We start from the raw sequence: 22,355 nt of genomic DNA, 5'->3' as shown, positions 1-22,355 counted from the left end.
TACTAGCGAGTAAAGACCCACGGGAAGGCAAACTTGGAACCAATTGGGACGGTCCATATAAAATCACGGCAACAGCAAACAAAGGGTTATTCCAACTAGAAACAATCACTACAAGAAAAAGCCTTATTAGGGACCAGCATTTAGCGACAAGTTTTAATTATGGTCCCTAAAAGTATACTTATAGGGATGAGAATTTCTTTTAGTCTTTAATATGCAATTTTATCTCTTAAATACACTACCAGACGTGTTCTGGTCTACACAAAAATTAATATCTGATCTCTAATATTGGATTTTAGCGGGATAGGGGCGGGAACTAATGAAAACTAAAAGTAAAAAAAGAAAAGAAAAGGAAAGTAAGCTCCAAAATTTCACGGTATCCCTCCAAATTGTCTTTCACCCTAAAATCTCTCAAACTTTCAGCCTAAAATCCCTAACAGACTGCCGATCGAACTCCTTCAAAATTCAGAATCTCAGCCACTAAACTCCTTCAAAATTCAAAAGGTCAAAAACTCTAAGAAAGGTCACAAAGAGCGAGCGAGGCGGCTGCTAAACTTCGGCATCCAGAACTCTGTTCAATTTCTTCTTTGGAGGCCGCTAATCCTCCAAAGTACTTTACATAAATTATACTATTGGATTATCCGCTAAACAAGAGTAAGTTCAATTTCTTTCTCTTTGATATGTTCTGTTTTTTTCTTCTTCTTCGTGTCCTTTTTTCCCTTTGAATCAAAAATCGCAAAAGGGGTTCTTCAATTTTTTGTTTCTTTATTTGTTTTCTGCAACTTAGAACTCTATATATGGAGAGTCAAAATCTGGATTCTTCAATTTCTTCAATTTGAATCAGAAATCGCAAAAGGGTTCTTCAATTTCTTTCTCTTTTATTTTTTGTTTCTATATGTAGAAATCTCTCTTACTAATTGACCTTTTAGGTTTTCCTGTTTATACAGTTTTGTTTATTGAAAATGTAGAATGAAGCTAAGTTAAAAGTAGTTGCTTTTATAATGATTATAAAATAAATATTTACAGTACAAAAAGCATAATTCTCATTAAGAAATCATATCTGCAAAGTCACGTAGTTCCTGTAACAGCAAGATACTCTATAAAACTTGAAGTTGAGATTTTTGATAAGATTACATTTTGTACTTTTGGTGTTTAGTAAAACTCTGACCTAACACTGTTGTGGAGAAATATTTTAGTACCATTTTGCAGCTTATTGATTGTTTTGAATAGTGATCTTTCTTGTGTGAGTGATAAAAGTGAGATTATTGGGTTTAAAATTGGGTGATCTTTATTGTGTGAGGAGAAATTTGTACAAAAGAGGGGCTGTTTGGTTTCTCGTAAAATCATCGGACATTGGAGAATGTCAAGCAACCCAGAACTAAAATTTCACCAAAAATGGGTATTGGTTGCTCGTATTAGGACTGCAAGAGAATATAGGCTGAGCCTCGTAATATTCTGATAAGGTCAATATTTTGAGCGTTAAATTTATCATGTTCACAAGACACTACTGTCAGTTGTCAACTGTTTTCCTACATTTTCCAGAACATATGTTGTGCTGTAAAAAGCAAACACATTATCCTGAACAACAGAAAATTTGAAATACATCCAAGTACCATTTTTCCTTCTATCCTTCTCCTAGTTCTGCCTTATTTTGCCACCCACAAGTGAACCAAGATGGCACTAACATATTAATGAACAAATATATCAACTATTATAATATAGGCTCTATTTTGATTCTAGCTATAATGTGAGTTTTACTTTGATTGGAAAAGAATATATTTGATGGAGCGGAAAATATAGTTCTTCACTAAATTAACAAATTTCGGTGTTGGATTTTGATTATGTTAAAGATTAATAGCATTTCATGTTTTTGTGCTTATCTGTAGGTTTTTTTTTAGCTATCCTTAGGATATAATTGAACTTCATACTTATATATATATATATATATATATATATATATATATATATATATATATATATATATATATATATATATATATATATATATAACTAGTTCTTGATTAAAAAAATGACAAATATAGCTAGTGTCTCATTAGATAACAATCATTACAATTTTTTAATAGTAGAATGACAGTTATTGTATCATTCTTTTATTTAAGGAAGATAAGATAAAAAATTAGTGATTTAATTTTAGAGTGTCTTATGTGTTTTAATTTCTCATTTTGTTGAGCAATTGTGAGTTATATGTTATGAATATCAACTTGTTATTTATTTCATTCTTATAAAATCGTAGGAAGTTTAGTCATAAAGATGAGTCTGGCAAGTGTAATAACAAGTAATGTGCATCGTAGTACTTTCTTTTATAAGTAATGTGCATCTAAATGTTTTGTGATCTTAATTTTTTAAATATTATTTCTATTTGCTATCCAAGGTTATGGCACCAAGTAAGCGATAGATGCAACTTATTGATAACCCACTTGACGAATCCTACTTAATTGGGGTACAAACTTTTTTGGATTATGCCTTTAGAAGAACAGGAGAATTGTATGAAATACGATGTCCGTGTGTCAAATGTTGTAACACAACATTAGGAACACGTGAGACAGTCGAGATACATTTGAAAGTATATGGAATAATTCAAAATTATACTTTTTGGTATCATCATGGAGAAGTTCAGGGTGAGCCATAGTCGGAATGCGAAGTTGAAGATGATAATGAAGTAGATGATTATGAGGATGAGGATGAAATACATGAAATGCTGAGGGATTTGTATCCTAATCATGATGGAGGCACTGCTGATGTTGGTTACAATGATTTACTTGAAGAAGAACCAAATGTTGAAGCCAAAAAGTTTTACAGCCTATTGAAAGATTTCGAGAAGCCACTATACTAAAATTCAAAAATTTCAAAGCTTTCCACTTTGATTAAACTGCTTCACATAAAAAGTATGGGTCGTTGGAGCAACGAGTCATTTACAATGTTATTAAAAATGTTGAAGGATGAGATGTTGCCTGATGGAGCGAATTTGCCGAATTCATATTATGAAGCAAAGAAGGTGATTCGGGACCTTGGGCTTTCCTACCAAAAAAATTGATGCTTGTATAAATGACATGCTATATTGGAAGGAAGATAATTTACTTGATTCCTGTAAAGTATGTGGTGCATCCAGATAGAAAATAGATAAACATAGCGGGGAAGCAAAAAATAACAAGAATGGTAAAATAATAGCATCAAAGATTTTACGTTATTTTCCATTGAAGCCTAGGCTTCAAAGGTTGTATATGTAGGCAAAGACATCTTCCCTAATAACATGGCATCATGATAAAAGGGTTGATGATGGAACAATGAGGCATCCAGCTGATTCAATAGCATGGAAATCATTTGATGAACTTCATCCCTCATTTGCGGCTGAGCCTCGTAATATTCGACTTGGACTTGCTAGTGATGGATTTCAGCCATTTTGAAATTCAAAAACCTCATATTGTATTTGGCATGTGGTACTTAATCCTTATAATTTACCACCTTGGTTGTGTAAGAAACAGAAAATTTTTATTATGTACATGCTTATACCTGGTCCAGATAGTCGAGGAGATGCAATTGACATATATCTTCAACCCTTGATAGAAGAGTTGAATGAGTTATGGGAAATTGGTGTTGAGACCTTTGATGCATCAACCAGACAGAATTTTAAGTTACATGCTTCTTTGTTATGGACTATCAATGACTTTCCAACATATGCAAATTTATCTGGATGGAGTACAAAAGGTAAATTGGCATGCCCATGTTGCAATAAAGACACTTCCTCAATCAAATTGAAGAATAGTAAGAAATAATGTTTTATGGGTCATCGACATTACCTTTCTCTTAATCACAAATGGAGGAATGATAAGGAGTCATTTGATGGCACAAAAGAGAAAAGGCTCCCACCAAAAATACGTTCTGGTATTGAGATACTTAATCAAGTTCAAGATCTTAAAGGGTTACAATTAACAAAGGATCCAAAGAAAAGGACCAAGATATCACATGATGTTCAAAAAGATAACTGGAATAAGAGGAATCTTTTTGAACTTCCATATTGGAAATCACTCTTGTTGCGACATAATTTGGATGTTATGCATATTGAAAAAAATATATGTGATAATATTTTGGGGACGATCATGAATGTCAAAGGAAATACCAAGGACACCATTAAAACTCGACTCGATTTGTAAGAAATGAACATTAGGCCGGAATTGCACCCAATCAGAAAAGGAGAAAAATATGAAGTTCCAACTGCATGTTATACATTAGCTCCCTAAGAAAAGCACAACATATGCCTTTTCTTAAAGAATTTAAAGGTACCAGATGGATTTTCATCTAATATTTCTCAAAATGTTAACTTGAAAGAGCACAAAATTTCTGGATTAAAGAGTCATGATTGCCATGTTCTTCTACAACATTTACTCCATCTTACTCTACGTGGCATGCTATCCAAAACAGTGTGTGAACCCCTTATCGAGTTGTCTTTATTTTTTAATGTTCTTGGAGCAAAGGCATTACGGACTAGTGACTTGGATAAGATTGAAGCTCAAATTCCTATAACACTTTGTAAGTTAGAAAAGGTATTCCCTCCCTCATTTTTTGATGTCATGGTGCACTTGCCTATTCACTTAGCTAATGAAGCTAAGCTTGCTGGACCGGTTCAGTATTGGTGGATGTATCCTATAGAACGATGGTTATATTTTTTGAAATCTCTCATTGGTAATAGGGCTTGTCTAGAAGGTTCAATTGCAGAGGGTTACCTTGCAAATGAATGTATGACCTTATGTTCTAGGTATCTGCATAGAATCGACACAAAGTTTAATCGACCAGAATGAAATGACGATGGTGGTTTAAAAAATTTTGATGGAAGTTTATCTCTATTTTGTAAATCTGGAAAAACTTTAGGAGATCCAAAATATCATGATCTTGAAGCGGATGAATTGGAGCAAGCACATATATACAGACTGAAGAATTGTGATGAAGTTCTACCATTTCTAGAGTATGATATTTTGTCCTTCATATCGTATTTTGTTTTCGTTGCTTCCTTTAGGATTGTTTATCCTTTATGTATGACATTTGTGGTTCAACTAAAATTTGTAGAGAGCTTGCACGAACTCATGTGGATTCTACTCAACACTTGTCTGATACAGAATGGAACAGACAATTTATTGAATGGTTTAAAGATAGGGCGAGTAATATATACATATTAAATTTAAAAATCCAATATTATATTTTCCCCATTCTAAAGTAATCAACTTTATCTTGTCAATAGGTTGCACAATTGTATAAAGAAGATGATAGTCAGATCATGGAAGATTTCCTTGCACTTTCACGCGGTCCGATCCAATATGTGTTACATTATAGTGGTTATGTTGTTAATGGATATAGATTTCATGTGGAAGATTATGATAAACATTTAAGGACTCAAAATTGTGGTGTGGCTGTTGTCGGTGAGACTGATCAACATAGTGAGAATATTGATTACTATGGAGTTTTAATTGACGCTCTTGAATTGCAATTCACCGGAAGAAGAGTAATTTTGTTTCGATGTAATTGGTTTGATGCATATGATAAAAAGAAATGAACTAAAACAGATGAATATGGTATTGTAAATGTTAATTGGGGGCGATTTTTGAAAATAAATGAGCCTTTTGTATTAACGGACCAAGCATCTCAAGTATTTTATGCTAATGATAATTCCAACAAAGGCTGGTGTGTAGCAAGAAAGACACAATCTCGTGATTCCTATGAGATTTTGCAACAAATGGATGGTGATGTTGTAGATTTAGAAAATCCTATACAAAATAAACGGAAAAGAACCGACTGAGGTGAAGTATCTCTTTATGCCATTAGCATATTCATATTGTTATGCATTATGATTATATGTTTTTTTGTTGGTACATTGCATTTATAATGTCTTATTTCTTTTTGTAGGTTTGATATGAGACCATCAAAGAATGAAAATGAGGTAGCATCTATTGGGAAAGCTACTACCAAATATGTGTTTGTTGCACCGGGTGTTATAGGGAAGGGACGAGGGAGAGGGCTTAAATCTCTAAGCTCTTTAGGGGTATCTAGAATAGATATTCCATTTTTTCCATCTACTGATCAAGCTATGAAGTACAACCAAATTGTTGAAACGGGTATGGTTTTTCAAATATATTGTATTATCAATTTGTACAGTTAAATTTTATTGCTATTTTTTTAGTAATGTGATTTCCTTATACTAGGTGCTGTAACGAAGGGACGAGGGCGAGGGCTTCGATTTATGTGCTCTTTGGGGGTGTCTGAAATGGGACCAACGAATAAAAAACCATTGGTTTTTGAGAAAGGGCATATGCAAACTAATATTCCATCTTTTTCATCTACTGATAACATTATGCACTACATCCAAAAAAATTCAGCAAGTACGGTTTCTAAAATCTACTCTCTTTTAAAATCAATTTTGTAATTATTTAGATTTGATTTCCTGTACTCATGTAATTTCTTGCACCAGGTGCTCTAGGAAAGGGACGAAAGCAAGAGCTTAGATCTATGTGTTCCCTTGAAGAATCTGAAAATGAAGAGCGATCTTTCCATCAAAATACTCATTATAATTGTCAAAGCATGTCAAGACCTTCTAAGAGTACCTTATCTGCCGCTCAAGAATTGTGAACAGTGAATAAAAACCCTTTGGTTCATGACAAGGAGAATATGCAGACTGATATTTCATTTTCTCCTTCTGTTGATCAAGTTATGCAGTCCCCCCAAAAAGCTGAAGCAAGTATGGTTTCTCAAATCTATTCTTTTTTTAGAAATGAATTTAATTTAATGCCAAATTTTTAGTAATATGATTTCTTGCACCAGGTATTCTAGGGAAAGGACGAGGGCGAGTTAGATCTATGTGCTCATTTGAGGAGTCTGAAAATGAAGTGCGATCCTTCTATCCGAATTCTCATTATGCTAGTCAAAATATGTCAAGACATTCTAAGAGTACAAGATTAGACTCTACCATGTATGCCGCTCAAGGATTACGAACAATGAATCAAAAGCTTTTGTTTCATGACAAGGAGAATATGCAAACTGATATTTCATTTTCTCCTTCTATTGATCAAGTTATGCAGTCCACCCAAACAGTTGAAACAAGTATGGTTTTCTCCTTCTATTGATCAAGTTATGCAGTCCACCCAAACAGTTGAAACAAGTATGGTTTCTCAAATCTGCTTGATCACAAGTTTATCATTTTTACAATATTTTCTAACATTTATAAATTAAGCAAATGTAGGTTCAGGTACTGCAGGAAAGGTAAAAAAGGTTAGAGGAAGTAACAAGTGCAAAGAAGTTGCATCACTTGAAGTTGGAGAGAAGCTAAAAGTAACATTCTACAATAATCGAACAGTTGGAAAGAATAACAATCTATTTTCGAGGCACTTGGGAAAAATAGTTTGCGACCGTAATATATATCCGTTGGGAATATTATCGTGGGATCGCATTAAGGAAGAAAAGTTAAATCACATGTGGGCAGCTGTTAAGGTAAATAGATGGAATATTCCAATATCTCCTTTATTTCCTCTTTTCAATCCATTCTTGGGGCTTAACTATTTTTTTTCTTATTTTTTGCAATTACACTAAGCATTGAGCTTAGTGTTCATTTTATATTTCATAACTCAAATGAAGATTCACCCTACTGGAAAGGTGCTCCTGCTTTTCGTAATTTAACAATTGTAGCTGATCTGAATATCTGATTCGCGTTGTCATTTACCATAAGCAGCTCCTAGTTTATCACGTACAATTTTTTTAGCCTGAAATGTTGGGGGTGTGGTTAATTTTCATAGTTTTTTTGTTGCTGCTAGTGCACCAGTGCATCAGTCACCTGTACCTATTAGCTGCTAAATGTATCATCTGAATCGCCATTTAGGACATCTCTTGTTACATGTTTACTGACTTTTGGATTCAATTTAATTATTGTAATAGCAATCTGTGGTAGTTTAGGGCCTAGATGTCAACTTGCATCTTTTATTTGTATATAGTTAATTTGTTTTCTATTGTGATACGCTGATTGGGACTACCTGGATGATGCACTATTGGTGCATGTTATATGTTTTAAATTCACAAAATTGAAATAAAGCTAAGGCATTTGTTAATTCAAGCTTTATTGTAGAACTATGTTTTCTTCTATCACATGGAGTTTCTGTGATGATATTGGATATCAATCTACGTTTGATGTATTGTAGGATAAATTTGAGAGTGATGACATGGATATACATCGCGATCATATTTTGGGATGGATGAAAGAGTTATGGAACAAATGAAGAGGACAAGTGCATGCAAAATATGTGAAGGGTAAGCCAATCCAAGAGGCTCTTAAAAATGTGCCCAAGGGGGTAGACAAGAAACAATGGGAGTGGTTGGTAAAGGAACATTTTTCTACAGAAAGTTTTCAGGTTTGATATAATACCTAATTATGTAATTTTATTTTATACAGTGATATTTTAATTGATAACTTATTTATAGCATTTGATTTAATGTTGTCACTCAAATATAGGCGAGAAGTAACAGGAATGCAACAAATAGAACTAAGTTGAAGATGCTTCATCGTATTGGTAGCAAACCAATTAGAGAGATTATTTATCAAAAGGTGTTATCATCAAATCTATTTTTGCTTAATATTGACGAGACGTTATTTGACATATTACTTTTATGTGAAGGGCGGAAAAGATGGCAAACCACCAAATTTGGCAACTATTTTCTTCGAGACTCGCAAGAAGAATAACACACTTTTTGAACCTAAAACAATCGAGAAACATGTGCGTATAATTAATTGAACATGTTCTTTACTTTTAGTTATTATGGGATCTAACAAAAAAATTTCTATATAATTTGTAGGCTCAAATCAAGGAATTGGTGCAGTCTGAACCGTCACTTCCTAACATAGAGATTGTAGAAAAATGCTTTGAACCTCAAAGTCGTAGTCATGTATTTGGCTTTGAGGGTGGATTAAAGGTGAAAGATTTGAAAGGGGGAACTACCTCAAAAACTAAATTATTGGCTAAGCTACGTTCAACTAAAAATGAAAACTATCTTTGAAGGATCGTCTGTCTAACTTCGAAAATGAGATGAGGGAACTGAGGAAAATAAAAGAATTAGTATTAGCGCAACAAACTAATTTCCAGCCTCCAGCTCAGGAGAATGACTATTTGGATCCTTGATGATACCAAGTGAGTAACAACTTACATGAAATGTTAATTTATTTTGTTTATTTAAGTGTATGTTATTGTATATCCTTTGTGGAATTTATTCTTCTATTAATTACGAATTTCATCGGTGTCAATTCTAACAAGCTTCTTGTGATGATCCGGCCAGTTGTCTCATGAGTTACCGCTCCGTTTCCCCCATTTCTGCTTCTTTATGCTTCGTTATCCGTGTTTTGTGGTATCAGATTGGTTGGATCGAATTCGGAAAGGATTTGGCAAGGTTTGAGACACTTAGTTTCTTTAGAGTGAGTTTAAGTTAAAAAAGTCAACTGGATATTGACTTATGTATTAGAGGGCTCGGATGTGAGTTCTGATGGTTCGGTTAGCTTCAGAAGGTGATTTATGACTTAGGAGCGTGATCGGAATGAGTTTTGGAGGTTCAGAGTAGATTTAGGCTTGAATTGGTGAAGTTGATAATTTGACGATTTCCGGTTGGTAGGCGAGTTTTTGATATAAGGGTCGGAATGGAATTTTGAGAGTTGTATTAGTTCCGTTGTGTCATTTGATATGTGTGTGCAAAATTTCAGGTCATTCGGACGTGGTTTGGTTGGGTTTTTGATCAAAAGTGGAATTCGGAAGATTTTTAGGAAATTTGGCTTGAATCCGATGTGTTTTGGGTGATTTGATATTATTTGAGCTGTTTTGATGATTGGAACAAGTTTGAATAAGGTATTAGGATGTGTTTGTGCCTTTGGTTGAGGTCCCGGGGGCCTTGGGTGAGTTTCAAGGGGTCGAACGGATCATTTTGGAGTTAAGGATTATTGCAGAAATTATGTTCAGCCGTTGCAGGGATTTTTCCCTTTGCGTTCGCGAGTGGACCCTCGCGTTCGCGAAGAGTCAGTTGGGGAAGGAAAAGATTAAACCTTTGTGTTCGCGATGGGAGCTTCGCGTTCGCGAAGGGCTAAGGATTGGAGCATCGTGTTCGCGTAGAGTCGTTTGGTCAGCTGGGTTTGAGGCCAAGTTGTTCATCGCGTTTGCGGGAGAGAGATGGAGAGCGTTCGCGAAGTGTATGTCTGAGGAGTCATCACGTTCGCGATGGTCATGTCGCGTTCGCGAAAGAGGAAAGTTGGTCAAAGTAAATTTGTGCTTCGCGAACGCGAGGGTTTGACCGCGTTCGCGAAGAAGGAATAAATGCCTGGGCAGAATGTTTTTAAGCTCGTCTTGTCCACGATTTTGGGATTTATTTCCTCCATAGTTGATCGTTTTTAGAGATTTTTGAAGGAGATTGAAGAGGTATTCAAGGGGAAACGTTTGGAGGTAAGGATTTTGGACTAAAAACTCGATTATTATGTGAATTCCACCTAGAAAAAAATCATGGAATCTAAGCCTAAAATTGAAGAGCTAGGGCTTGAAATTTGAGACCAAACATTTGGGATTTGAAGGGTCATTTGTGGATGGATTTTGATGTTTTTGATATGTATGAACTCGTGGGAAGATAAGGAATCCGTTGATGTGAAAATTATTGAATTCCGAGGCGTAGGCTCGGGGGTCGGGTTTTGGTAATTTTGGGATTTGTGCCATTTGTTGATTGTTTTCGCTTGAGCTTCGTTCCCTTAGCATATTTTGACATCCTCGATATGATTTTGCATAGATTCGACACGCGTGGAGGCCGAGGGGTCGTAGTGCTATATTGAGGTGAGACACACGCTTGATGACGAGCATGGGGTCGTGCACTATTGGGGATTATGACTTGATCGTCCCGATTGATGATTTTACCGCGTATTTGACTGAAATCTACTTGTTTTCATCATTATTTGGGTTGAATGTCATATTTGGGCCTTGTGCCAACTATTTGAGCCCTTCGGGGATTTTTACTGATATTTCCTCACTGTTTTGACTTTCTACTTGAACTCAATCATGTTATATTTCACTGTTTTCATATTCAACCATGTTTACTCTGTTTTAAACACTTACATGATCTTTTAAACGATATTTTTAGGCTGAGAAACATGTTTTACTACTGCCCGAGTGGCTTGTGAGGATTTTTTGACTGAGTAAGACCGAGGGCCTATGTTGTGAGGAAACATTTGATATTGATTATGAGGTCGAGAGCCTGAGATATGTACGCCACAAGGTAGCTTGATTGATATGAGGCCGATGACCTAGTTTTGATGCCACGAGATGGCTAGTTATTGTGCTTGGGTCGTAAGGGGCCCCTCCAGGAGTCTGCACACCCCCAGTGAGCGCGGATACCTATTGTGATGTGAGATTGAGCCCGAGGGGCTGGTATTGTTCTATGTGATTGCCCGAGAGGCTGGTACTGTTCTGAGATGTTGCCCGAGGGGCGAGCCTTTATGTGTTTACTTTTCATAATTGACTGTCAATTTTCTGCTTAATTATTAAAAAGGGCTTTTCATGAAACTACATTTGAGTTAAAGGTTTCTATCTATCTTTCACTGATTTACTGTCTTTGACTGGTTTTACTGCTTCATTATAGAATGCCTTGTGCCTTATGTGATTTCTTACTTTCAGTCGTTATTTACATTTGTTACTCACTGAGTTGGAGTATTCACTTTACTCCCTGCACCCTGTGTGCAGATTCAGGCGTAGCTGGTCCCGCTCACGAGTGCTGATTCATTCCAGCTTCAGGCGGATCTCGAGGAGTCTTTAGGTAGCTGTTGGCGTTCGCAGCCCGGAGCTCCTCCCTATCTCTTTTCCTTATATCCTTAGTTCAGTGTTAAACTCTGTAGTTACATTTGAGTATTCAGTATTGTTAGATGCTCGTGACTAGTGACACCTCGGTTAGGGCTGTGTTGGGTTGTACTTCCGCACTTTATTGATATTATCTGCTACTTAGTATTACTAAATCATGTTTTAGACTGCTTTTATGTTGTTTAACTGTTTAAAAAGTGAATTGGGTTTAATTGGTTGGCCTTGTCTTCACGAGAAGCGCCATCACGACTGGGTTAGGGTTTGGGGTCGTGACACTTCTGTCTGATAATGTTTGGAAATTAATTTAGGGCTGGTGTGGGCCTAAGAAAATTCTAACAAGCTAGTTATTCTTTTGAACATTCTCAAACTAAATTTTTATGTCAACTACTAGCTACTGCAATTGCTGGAGACCTCTCTTACATCCCTTTCTATCATTTATCTCAGCTCAGCTTATATTTCTACAACAAAACATGAAATAAAATACTTATTAGTTTATAAATCAAGGTTGTTAGCATGCAGCAGTGCTCCCTTAGCAAATGATTTTTCTTTCCTCTATAAGCTGGAGAGGAAAGAAAATACTGCAATTGCTGGAGACCTCTCTTACATCCCTTTCTATCATTTATCTCAGCTCAGCTTATATTTCTACAACAAAACATGTAAGAAAATACTTATTAGTTTATAAATCAAGGTTGTTAGCATGCAGCAGTGCTCCCTTAGCAAATGATTTTTCTTTCCTCTATATATTAGGAATTGATGACTTCATCTGATGAATGATACACTAAGGATAAAGCTCATCTTCCAGTCAAAACTGTTAACAACAATGATAACTACTCTATATTGGCTCGGGAATTTTGTAGCAAAAGCCATATTGTTTGTCCCGCAAGAAAAAGGTTGTGACACATTCCTTTATCTCTTGAACTAATTCAGGATGTATAATTCTGCACCCTGCCTCATTGTGGCATTGCAATTTACTTTCTCTGTAATATTTGGGCAGACAATCATAATTAATCTTAAAATTGTTCGGACGTCACTTCACCTGTATGATCATCTTTAACTTCTTCTACTTCAACTTGAATTTACTTTGGAAATTCATCCGGTAAATTAACCTCCAACTTCACCCTCACACAACTAGGTCTAGTCTTATTTTGAGTAGCCATATTAATCTTTACGGATTCCCAACAGCAGAAGCCATTCTAAACATGACTCCTTCACAAAGAAAGTAGGAGACAAGGCTTAAAAAGAAATCCAGGCTACAATACTGGGGGTTTCCTCCTCCGGCTTAAATCTCGTATCATCTTTGAGAGATCTATCTGGTAGTAATAATCCTGATGTTTAATATAGTGCGCAACTTTGGACATCATATTGACATAATTCTCCAACAGTGATCAACGAATCAAAACATGTCAATCACGCAAATAACCAACCTGGCAGGGACACTTAACTTCACTTTGGATTGGAACCAATCTTCGTAATTCTTGTAAATCTGGCAATCCATAAGAAAACTTACCAACGACTGCGTATTGGAGATTTTTCTATGGCTAACATGCACTTGACTTCTCTTGATTTCCAATGAACAGAAGGTTCTCCACAAAAAAACGATAGGGTTTTGATAGGAATAGGTCTGATAGGCTGCATGAGTGCATTTATGTGCATGATTGATCTCTGCGGAGTAACTTTCTGTAGCTTTGACACTGTTTTACCTCTTATGTTGTTAAAATTTGCAAAGTCATCTATTTATCATTTCTTTCACTAAATTTTGTTGTCTGGGTGGGGGAAGCAAGTCGGTTGTATCCTAATCATTGTTGAGACTAGACTCTTTTTGAAAATTTGAGTATTTATACGTCTGTTATATATAGTTTTTCTAACTGAAATTTCTTATTTTTTCAATAGGTTTTGGATATTGAAGTTTACGAGAAGCCGATTTTTGACGACATAGTGATCAACCACAATTTTACTGGGAATTTCAAGAAAATTTTACATTACAATCGAAGGATATTATTAGTATATGTAGTTTTTTTGCTAAATATTTATGAACACAATATTGTGACTAGCTTACATCATTGATGTACGATTCAATTAATTAATTGATATTGATCATTTTTGGTATTATTTTATGAAAGCAACATTATCTATATATTAATATTCCCGATTTTCTAGTTGCAAACTAAATGTGATTTAGGGACTTGTGACTTGTTTCTTTAGGGACCAGCTTTAAACTTCTCTGAATAGATATAACGGCCAGTTTCTAACTGGTCGTGAAACATTTTAACGACCATATTTAAACTAGCTGCAAAAATATTTTAAAGACCAGAAATTTAGTCCTTAAAATATGAAAATAAGCACCAAAAACATGGTCTTTAAAACACATTTAACGGCCAATTTTAAACTGGTCGCTTAACTGGTTTAGCGACCAACGCACTATCTCGTCCTTAATAACCTTAAGCGACGGAAGCTATAAGGACCAGGTTAGCTGGCCGCTATTGAGCATTTGCGACCAATTCCTTACTTTTAGGGACTAGTTTTCCCTTCGCTATTGAGCATTTTTTCTTGTAGTGAATGGAGGGAAAACTACTACCAAACAATTGAAAAGTCGCCCACCTCAAATACTTCAACTTCTGAAGACGGACGTCCTCCAAGTCGTACTCTTTTTCCCTCACCCGAGTTTTGTCCCAATTAGGTTTTCTCGGGGAGGTTTTTAATGAGGAGACAAAGAGGGCATCTCGAAGTTTAGATGTTAAATTCATCGCCCCGCCTATCAACTACTTCTCTAGGTCGAGCGATGAAGGGACTAGATAGACTGACTCCTCGAATGTATGTACGGGTCGAACAAAAATATGTAATATTCTCCAATGAATAAACAAAGTAGTATATGACATTCTTACACAACTCCACCAATTTACACATCACGCCAACACAAAGGAAATGTACATTCGATTTCACTCAAATTATTTTCTAAGTCTACTTTCAACTTCGCTCGAATTAACTTACTTTCAAATTGATATACATTCTACCTCGTTCGAATCAATCCACATTCGACCTCGCTCGAATTAACTTACATTCGACCTCGTTCGAATCGATCTACATTCAACCTTGTTCAAATTGATCTACATCCGACCTCGCTCGAATTAACTTACATTCGACCTCGTTCTAATTAATCTACATTCGACCTCGTTAGAATCGATCTACATTTGACCTCGTTCGAATCGATCTACACTCGACCTCGTTCGAATCGATCTACACTCGACCTCGTTCGAATCAATCTACATTTGACCTCACTCGAACTAACTTACATTCGACCTCGTTCGAATCAATCTACATTCAACCTCGCTCGAATTAACTTACATTCGACCTCGCTCGAATCGATCTACATTCAACCTCGTTCGAATCGATCTATATTCGACCGACCGAAAGTCGGGGACTTTCTCACAAAAGAATGCTCACGGGAAAGAAAAAAGAAAGAAGAGCCTGAAATACACAGCAAAAGACAATTGTTCCATTTCAATCATTCCATTCCAATACATTTTACAAAGGGCTTGATAGACGCCCCCCATAAAAAATAGCAAAACACAAAAAAGCAAAAACCAAGTACAAAGACTTAACGCCGCATCATCCCCCCCATCACCGACGTCACCGACATACTCATCATCGTACCAAGAGTCTTAGGCAAGCCCATCTAAGGCGTCTTCATCGTCACCCCCACCAAGCGTACCAGGATCATAACCATAAACGTCACGAGCTATACGTGTCTTGACACGAATATCCTCAAATTCTGCCTCATAAATATTTCCAACCGTCTTCAGAGACCTTTATATGTCAAGTTGGGCCTCGGCATGAACCCACATTTCATACAACTACCGTGACACACCAGGAGCGACAGAAGTATAAGAAGTAGATGGTTGGGCCTGCTGTTAGGGCGATAACCTGCTTATTCAGATCAGACAGCTCCGCCTCCAAACCCCCAATCCGCTCCTCAAACCTTGCCTCCTTGAGCAATGAATTTTTCGCCTAAGTAACTCGGTCAGACCTGCAAACACGGAGGGTGCACCCTAGGGATGCCGCCTCCGCCACAGCTGTAAGGCCCCGGAAATTTCGCTAAGTAAGGTGCCAGGTAGGCTAATTATAATATTTATGTGCTATTAACATGATGGTCATCAATTGGATTTGGTAAATAAGTGTATAAGTTTAATAATGTGTAATGTGGGGTCTAATGGGAGGCCTAAGTCTAAGTCAAATTGGAAAATTTCATACTAGGCTAAAATTCCAAATGAGTTCGCACAAGTCCAAATTTTGGACGAGTATATCTAAATATATATAAGGTTTTATGTGGTAAACAACCTATCAAATGAAAGGTCGTCGAGTCTAGTTTCTAACGTTTCAACTCGTTTGTCATTTGGACATTCCTACACAAAGTTATGATCAAATTACCAAAGGCTGGATTTGCAATCACAAAACGACCATGCGGATAGCATATGCGTCGCATAATTAAGCAGTGTCGGGCAAAACGTTATGCTGTCGATTATGCTATCGCATAATGATTATGCTGCAAGAATGCTTCCCATATTTCAATGATGCTATAGCATAATTGCACCACATATTTGATTTCGGGGGTCATTTTTGGAAATTTTCATATCCGAACCCACTTTGATAAATAAGCTTGGGGCTTCATTTGGGACCACTTTACACTAAATATAGAGAGAGGTGAGAGCATTTTAGAGAGAGAAAGAGGAAACGTAGCCTCCTAATCATCAATCTTGCACAAACCCTCAAGAATCAAGCATGCTAATCTCTAGTTCATTATCTTCCGGGTAAGTCCTACTTCTAATATTTCATATATGAGATTATGAGTTCAAAAATATATTGTTGGGTTAGAAATAGGCCATGCATGTGACACTAAGCTATAGTATGTGGGATTAGTGAACTATTTTGGGTAGTTCTTGATGAAATTGGATGAGGGAAGAAGGAATTTCCATTGTAGAACCTTGTAGTCTATTTCACATGATTAGGTGTTTGATGAATTCCTAAGAGAGTTATACCATGGGAAATCCTTCTAAATTATTAATTGATTTTGCTTTCTCCGTATAGATTATTATCGCTAGAGATGTTGGTGCATTATAGCAACTTAAGAAAAGCTTAAACAAGGTATGTATGGCTAAAACCCTCTCTTCTTAGAAATCGAACTCCCATGGTGTCAATGCAAATATTGTAAGTCCGAAATTTAATTGATGTAGTACTTGTTATTTCAAAGGAATTGGTGTTGCAAGATATATGTGAAAGCTGTATCTCAATGTGTTCAATATGCTATTCTTGGTAAATTGAGGATATGCGAAGAATGTGAACTATGTGCTAAAATGCCTAGATTTCAAGTCAAGTTTAAATTGAGATTGTTATGCCAAACTATGTGAAATCCTCTATGTATAAAGATGTTTGAAGTAAATCAAATGAATTTGGGAAATAGAGTGTGGCCAACGTGCCGAGTACTTGAATTATAATTGTGCCTAATGATGCCTATGACGTGAGAAAATATGAAACAGATTATGAAATGAGCCTTGACTCTGCTTTCCATAAATGACTTCAATAATAAATTGCCCTAAAGGCTTTGTACACAATTTATGCTCATAACTGGATGTTCGAGATAAAGTTTTACCTTATAAGTACATCCAATGTGATTCGAGTTGTTACATACTTTGATGTTGAAATTGTATATTGTCATGATTGGAAAATAGTAATTCTAGAATAATTGGTGTAATTGCTTGTTTATGCCTTTGATGTGTGTTTCTATTGTGGTTTGGTGTGTCCCCTCCTTTTTGGAAGAATCCGTTGTGTTTAAAGTTCCATTGCTAATAAACTTGAGGTGTATGATTTATGAAATATTGTATATGCCCATGATTCATGATTCCTCTCATGTGTACTTGACATCTTGGATTGAATGGCTTGTTGTTGAAATTGATATTGATGTGAAATGTGGGAGAAAAGAGCTCGAATTATGAAATGTGGCCTAGTGCCAAGTATGATGTGATAATTGTGGCCCCAAGTGCCGATGAACTAATATATATGAAACAAAAATTAAAGTGAGATGATTAATGGAAAAGAGTAACGTCTTGGTAAGACGGCTTAGCCGATCGGGCCGTGATCGGATGCCATGTTACACACATGGTAGTATTGTGCTGATATTGAAACCGGAACGTGAGAATGAAATTATGATTGAGGTATACGTCTCAAATGAGGCGGCTTAGCCGATCGGGTCGAGATTGGAATTCGCGCAAGAAGGCAGTGGTATTGTGAATGATGGTGCAATAATATGAAATGTCCCAAACTAAAGCTATGGAAATTATAAAAGCTATGTGATTCCTGTTATTTGATGATGTGGTGATTGTTTAAAGCTTTTGTTGAATATTTGTGATTTCTTTGTTCTTGTATGATAGTTCCTTCTATTGAGATGGTTTTTTTTATTTAGTTGTTCTTGTATGATAGCTCCTTCTATTGAGATGGTGTTTATGATTTCTTTGATCTTGTATGATAGTTCTTTCTATTGAGATGGTGTTTATGATTTCTTTGCCCTTGTATAATAGTTCTTTCTAATGAGATGATATTTAATTATACATACTAGTGCTATTCGACGGCACTAACGTCCCTTTTGCCGGGGGCGCTACACCTTTAAATGGATGTAGGTGGTTCCATAGCAGGCAGTGTTGGTCGCAGCTAGAGACGCATCTTCCTTCAGCTGAATTGGTAAGCCCTACTTCATTTCGGGGTCATGTACCATTGTTTATCATGTACTTTGTATTTTGAGATATAGCTAGAGCCTTGTTGCCGGTATTTCCATATTACTCTTCAGTTGTATATAGAGGCTCCGTAGACAGGTTGTGGGTGGAGTTTGTTAATAGGGAATTAAACTAGAAATGTTGATATTTGGCAAAGATGTATAAAACTTGTAATATTTTGAAGATTATGAACGAAGTTACTAATGTAAATGAAATGGAAGTCGTTAATGATATATTTACGAGATATGATTAATGGAGTTCATATCCTCTTTATTCATGAATTAGTTTGAGTAGAATGAAACCTAACAGGCTTGCTCAGTCGGGTTTACTCGCTTGAGCACTGGTCGCGCTTCTCGATTTTTGGGGCGTGAAAAACTTGGTATCAGAGCCTAATGTTTTAAAATGTCCTAGGATGTCTCGGAGCCTTGTCTAGTAAAGTCCTTCTTATTGGTGTGTTGTTGAAAACATCTATAATTAGGAGGCTACTTGGACATTTAGGAATTTCACTCTTTTTTGATACTCTAGATCGTGCGGTAGCACTCAAGATAGGGAGCTAATTTCCTCTCTATGTCTTATCTCAAGATGAGTAATTCATGACTTTGAAACAGTAAGGAGGGAATTACCCCACCATTAAATCTGAGGTAGATTGCCCAAGATTTTGTTAAGATAATGTATCGAGCCATGGAGGGATTGGTAGAACTTGTTGTTAAGGGGAGTACCCTTGTTCCTATTGATGTCATTGCACCACCAGATCATGTAGAATATCAGTATGTTACCAATGTACGTTAGGGATATGGAGTCGAGGGGCATCGATTAAGCTATTGCCCTATCAACCTAACGTCACCAAATGAGTCACTCCTTAGTACAACCAACGTACTCTTGTTGTATATGTACATCCATATTGAAGAGTTCTCATAGACATGGTCTTAATAACATGTTGAGTCACAAAACATTGCATGAACCTACTCCTTGAATGAGACGTATTATTGGTGAATCCACTCTATCACCAATTCTCTTATTTACATTCACTTGTGAAATTAAGTTCTATAATTATGTCCTTGGATTGAGTTGTAACTCTAGGATTAATACTTCCCACTTGCTTTCCTAAATTCTCAACAAGGGACTATACCCGATGAATTTCTTACAAAATCATTCTATTTAAATGGACAACGTATGCTCACTTGTGCCTATGCATGCACCGTCATAATGTTTACCTATGGAGTGTCAAGTTCCATGAAAAGCATCCCAGTGTTGCGATCCTTCTCAAGTCACTCTTCTTCTCACCGGTGTATATGGCTTCTATGGTTTGAATAGTCACCCTACTCTTGCGAATATCATTATTAAACCTTTTCACTCTCTAGTAACATAAGAGCATGCCTTAACACCTATCATATGAGTGCATGTCAATAGAAATGGTCACTGTGTGCATAAGTTATCTCTGAAAACTAAGATCCTCACATCCCCGTCATAGAAAGATCTTGTGTCGCCATCTCAGTATAACCTCCGTGTCCACTTGGGACATCCCGTAGTAAGTATCTCACTTTGTTCCTAGTATTGTGGTTGTCTGTGACATGGTCGTGTACCTTAGTTGGGAATTAATATAGCAGAAGCATGACAAACGCATGGCAAATATTTATTCTCTCTTTACACCTCCACAACATGTGTTAATGGTGTTCCTCTGTTAGTGAATTCATTGAGCTAGTTTCCCAACACTTGTTCGATAACTAGGAGAGAACGTGTCCTCCTATGTGTTACTATAACACTTCCTCTCTCATAAGGACCCTTACTAGACTCCCTGTCAAGACTAAATGCACCTTTGGGGGTTATCATAGCATAATGCCTGCTTCTTATGCTTTCTTGTCTTTCATTAGCATCGGGATACTTCTCAAATCAACATCCGTGGAGAACTCATTATGAACATCTGCAACCTTCCATGATTATTCTATATTGCCTCATTGGGTTCTAATGCCTTTGTACACTCGACTTCTAGAATCATTGACCAGGTCATTGTCATGTGCGGGGAGTTTTGCTATACTTGGCATTCCACCTCTTTGGGTGGATATGAGTTTTATTTTCTTTCTCCCCGGAGCATCATGTTAATCATTAGAACCCCTCTAACCAATACATGATATTATCTCCATATAAAGATGTCCTAGCTATATGGTTTCACTCATAAAAGGTTGAGATTAAATGCTTCCAAGTTTCTACACATACCATAGGCATACTGACTAAGAAGACAAGTTGTCGTATCTTTAGTTACCTCTGTGCTTCATTTGTCTGATAATTGATGTCGTCACAATGGTACGATGTCAGCATTGTTAGTAGTAATCTCCGTGTCTCTTAGCATATAACCTCATGAAATACTCTGCTCAGCACCTTAATGGATTCCTAAGTAATTCCAGCCCAATCCTGAACTCTGTTGTTCCTTATTGAATTGAATCTATTAGGTATTGAAGGTCTAAACATGTCAAATGGGAAGCATCACAGTGTGGTCACATATATTCGATAGGAAATTTTATGGTCAAATTATGATAGCACATCTTAGAGTAATCGTTGAAGGTCATCAAAGGTTTAGTATGGATGTTCGCGTAGAGATTTAGAATTTAGGAGGGCGACAGGTTATTCTCAATATTTTCTCCTGAAGAGGTTATGTGAATTTATAATGAAGGGTACATAAGTGCATTTCACATTAGGCCGCACTAGGAGTATGATGTTTCCCCATAGTTGTCCCCATGTATTTTGTGTTTTCATACATCTATGTCTAAGAAGGTAGTTGGAGATCCTTTGTGTATCATCCCGGTGGAAATTATTGAAGGTAAAGTTAATGGATAGTTAGTTTATGCGCGGTATCTAGTTGTCATCCTTGTTATATAAGTTTGGGGGTTAGGATTGTTTCCGTGAATGTGTTATGGCAAAGCCTATAAGTATAAGAGGCATATTAAAGACCAAGAGTGTTGTGGAAATAAGGTATTTTCTCTTGATTGTATAGCAATTGGTTTTGACTTGAAAGGTACCTTCTAGGTATTATGATTTAGAAATGTGCAGTTCATATCTAGGTACCCTTATGATAATGTAGTTCTTGTAATTGTGAGATTAGTATTGTTGATATATACATTGTGGTGCTTTGTCTCGTTGTGGATGTGTTATTAGGATGGTTTTGGTGACTCTCTGGCAGGTGGATAGGCCTAGTTACAAAGGAGACTCTGCCGAAATTTCTGAAAAATTTAGGAGTTAGTCAAAATTTAGGGACTTGAGGTAGGTGAGAAGAAAAGAGATATATTATGTTAAGTGTTTAGGGCAGACTCTACTCCTCATTCAAGGACGAACGATCCTAAGGGGGGAGAATGTAAGGCCCCGGAAATTTTGCTTAGTAATTTAGGATTTCGCGGTGCTAGGTAGGCTAATTATAATATTTTATTTGCTATTAGCATGATGGGCATCAATTGGATTTGGTAAATAAGTGTATAAGTCTTATAATGTGTAATGTGGGGTCTAATGGGAGGCCTAAGTCTAAGTCAAATTGAAAATTTTCATACTAGGCTAAAATTCCAAATGAGTTCGCACAAGTCCACACTTTGGACGAGCATATCTAAATATATATAAGGTTTTATGTGGTGAAAAACCTATCAAATGAAAGGTCTTTGAGTCTAGTTTCTAACGCTTCAAATCGTTTGTCATTTGGACATTTCTATACAAAGTTATGATCAAATTACCAAAGGCTGGATTTGCG

The 22,355-nt window shown here is 36.4% G+C and overlaps 1 protein-coding gene across 9 annotated transcripts; it reads left to right on the top strand.

Moving 5' to 3' along the window:
* The first annotated feature begins 318 nt into the window (after positions 1 to 318).
* Positions 319 to 12,034, top strand: LOC104218410 (uncharacterized). 9 transcript variants are annotated; one of them, XM_070164978.1, is made up of 14 exons: positions 319 to 651; positions 4,885 to 4,978; positions 5,080 to 5,154; positions 5,252 to 5,807; positions 5,914 to 6,122; positions 6,210 to 6,386; positions 6,476 to 6,742; positions 6,826 to 7,162; positions 7,244 to 7,491; positions 8,193 to 8,402; positions 8,504 to 8,596; positions 8,667 to 8,765; positions 8,845 to 9,176; positions 11,751 to 12,034. In XM_070164978.1, exons 5-7 carry the CDS (start codon positions 5,921 to 5,923, stop codon positions 6,631 to 6,633), a joined length of 537 nt encoding a protein of 178 aa, XP_070021079.1. In that variant the 5' UTR covers positions 319 to 651; positions 4,885 to 4,978; positions 5,080 to 5,154; positions 5,252 to 5,807; positions 5,914 to 5,920; the 3' UTR covers positions 6,634 to 6,742; positions 6,826 to 7,162; positions 7,244 to 7,491; positions 8,193 to 8,402; positions 8,504 to 8,596; positions 8,667 to 8,765; positions 8,845 to 9,176; positions 11,751 to 12,034. The 9 variants fall into 9 exon arrangements, with proteins under 9 accessions (XP_070021079.1, XP_070021077.1, XP_070021078.1 ...); XM_070164976.1 differs by having other exon boundaries at positions 5,080 to 5,167; XM_070164977.1 differs by having other exon boundaries at positions 5,080 to 5,171.
* The last annotated feature ends 10,321 nt before the right edge of the window (positions 12,035 to 22,355 follow it).

Source organism: Nicotiana sylvestris, chromosome 12 (assembly GCF_000393655.2).
Source record: "Nicotiana sylvestris chromosome 12, ASM39365v2, whole genome shotgun sequence".
Lineage (NCBI taxonomy): Eukaryota > Viridiplantae > Streptophyta > Magnoliopsida > Solanales > Solanaceae > Nicotiana > Nicotiana sylvestris.
This window is presented reverse-complemented; position numbering and strand designations above follow the sequence as displayed.

Bases quoted from the DNA above. Each gene is read 5' to 3' on its own strand.
- LOC104218410 (XM_070164979.1), top strand. From the start codon at position 5,921: ATGAGACCATCAAAGAATGAAAATGAGGTAGCATCTATTGGGAAAGCT. The intron at 6,123-6,209 runs GTATGGTTTTTC...TCCTTATACTAG, and splicing joins CAACCAAATTGTTGAAACGG to GTGCTGTAACGAAGGGACGA. The intron at 6,387-6,475 runs GTACGGTTTCTA...TTCTTGCACCAG, and splicing joins CATCCAAAAAAATTCAGCAA to GTGCTCTAGGAAAGGGACGA.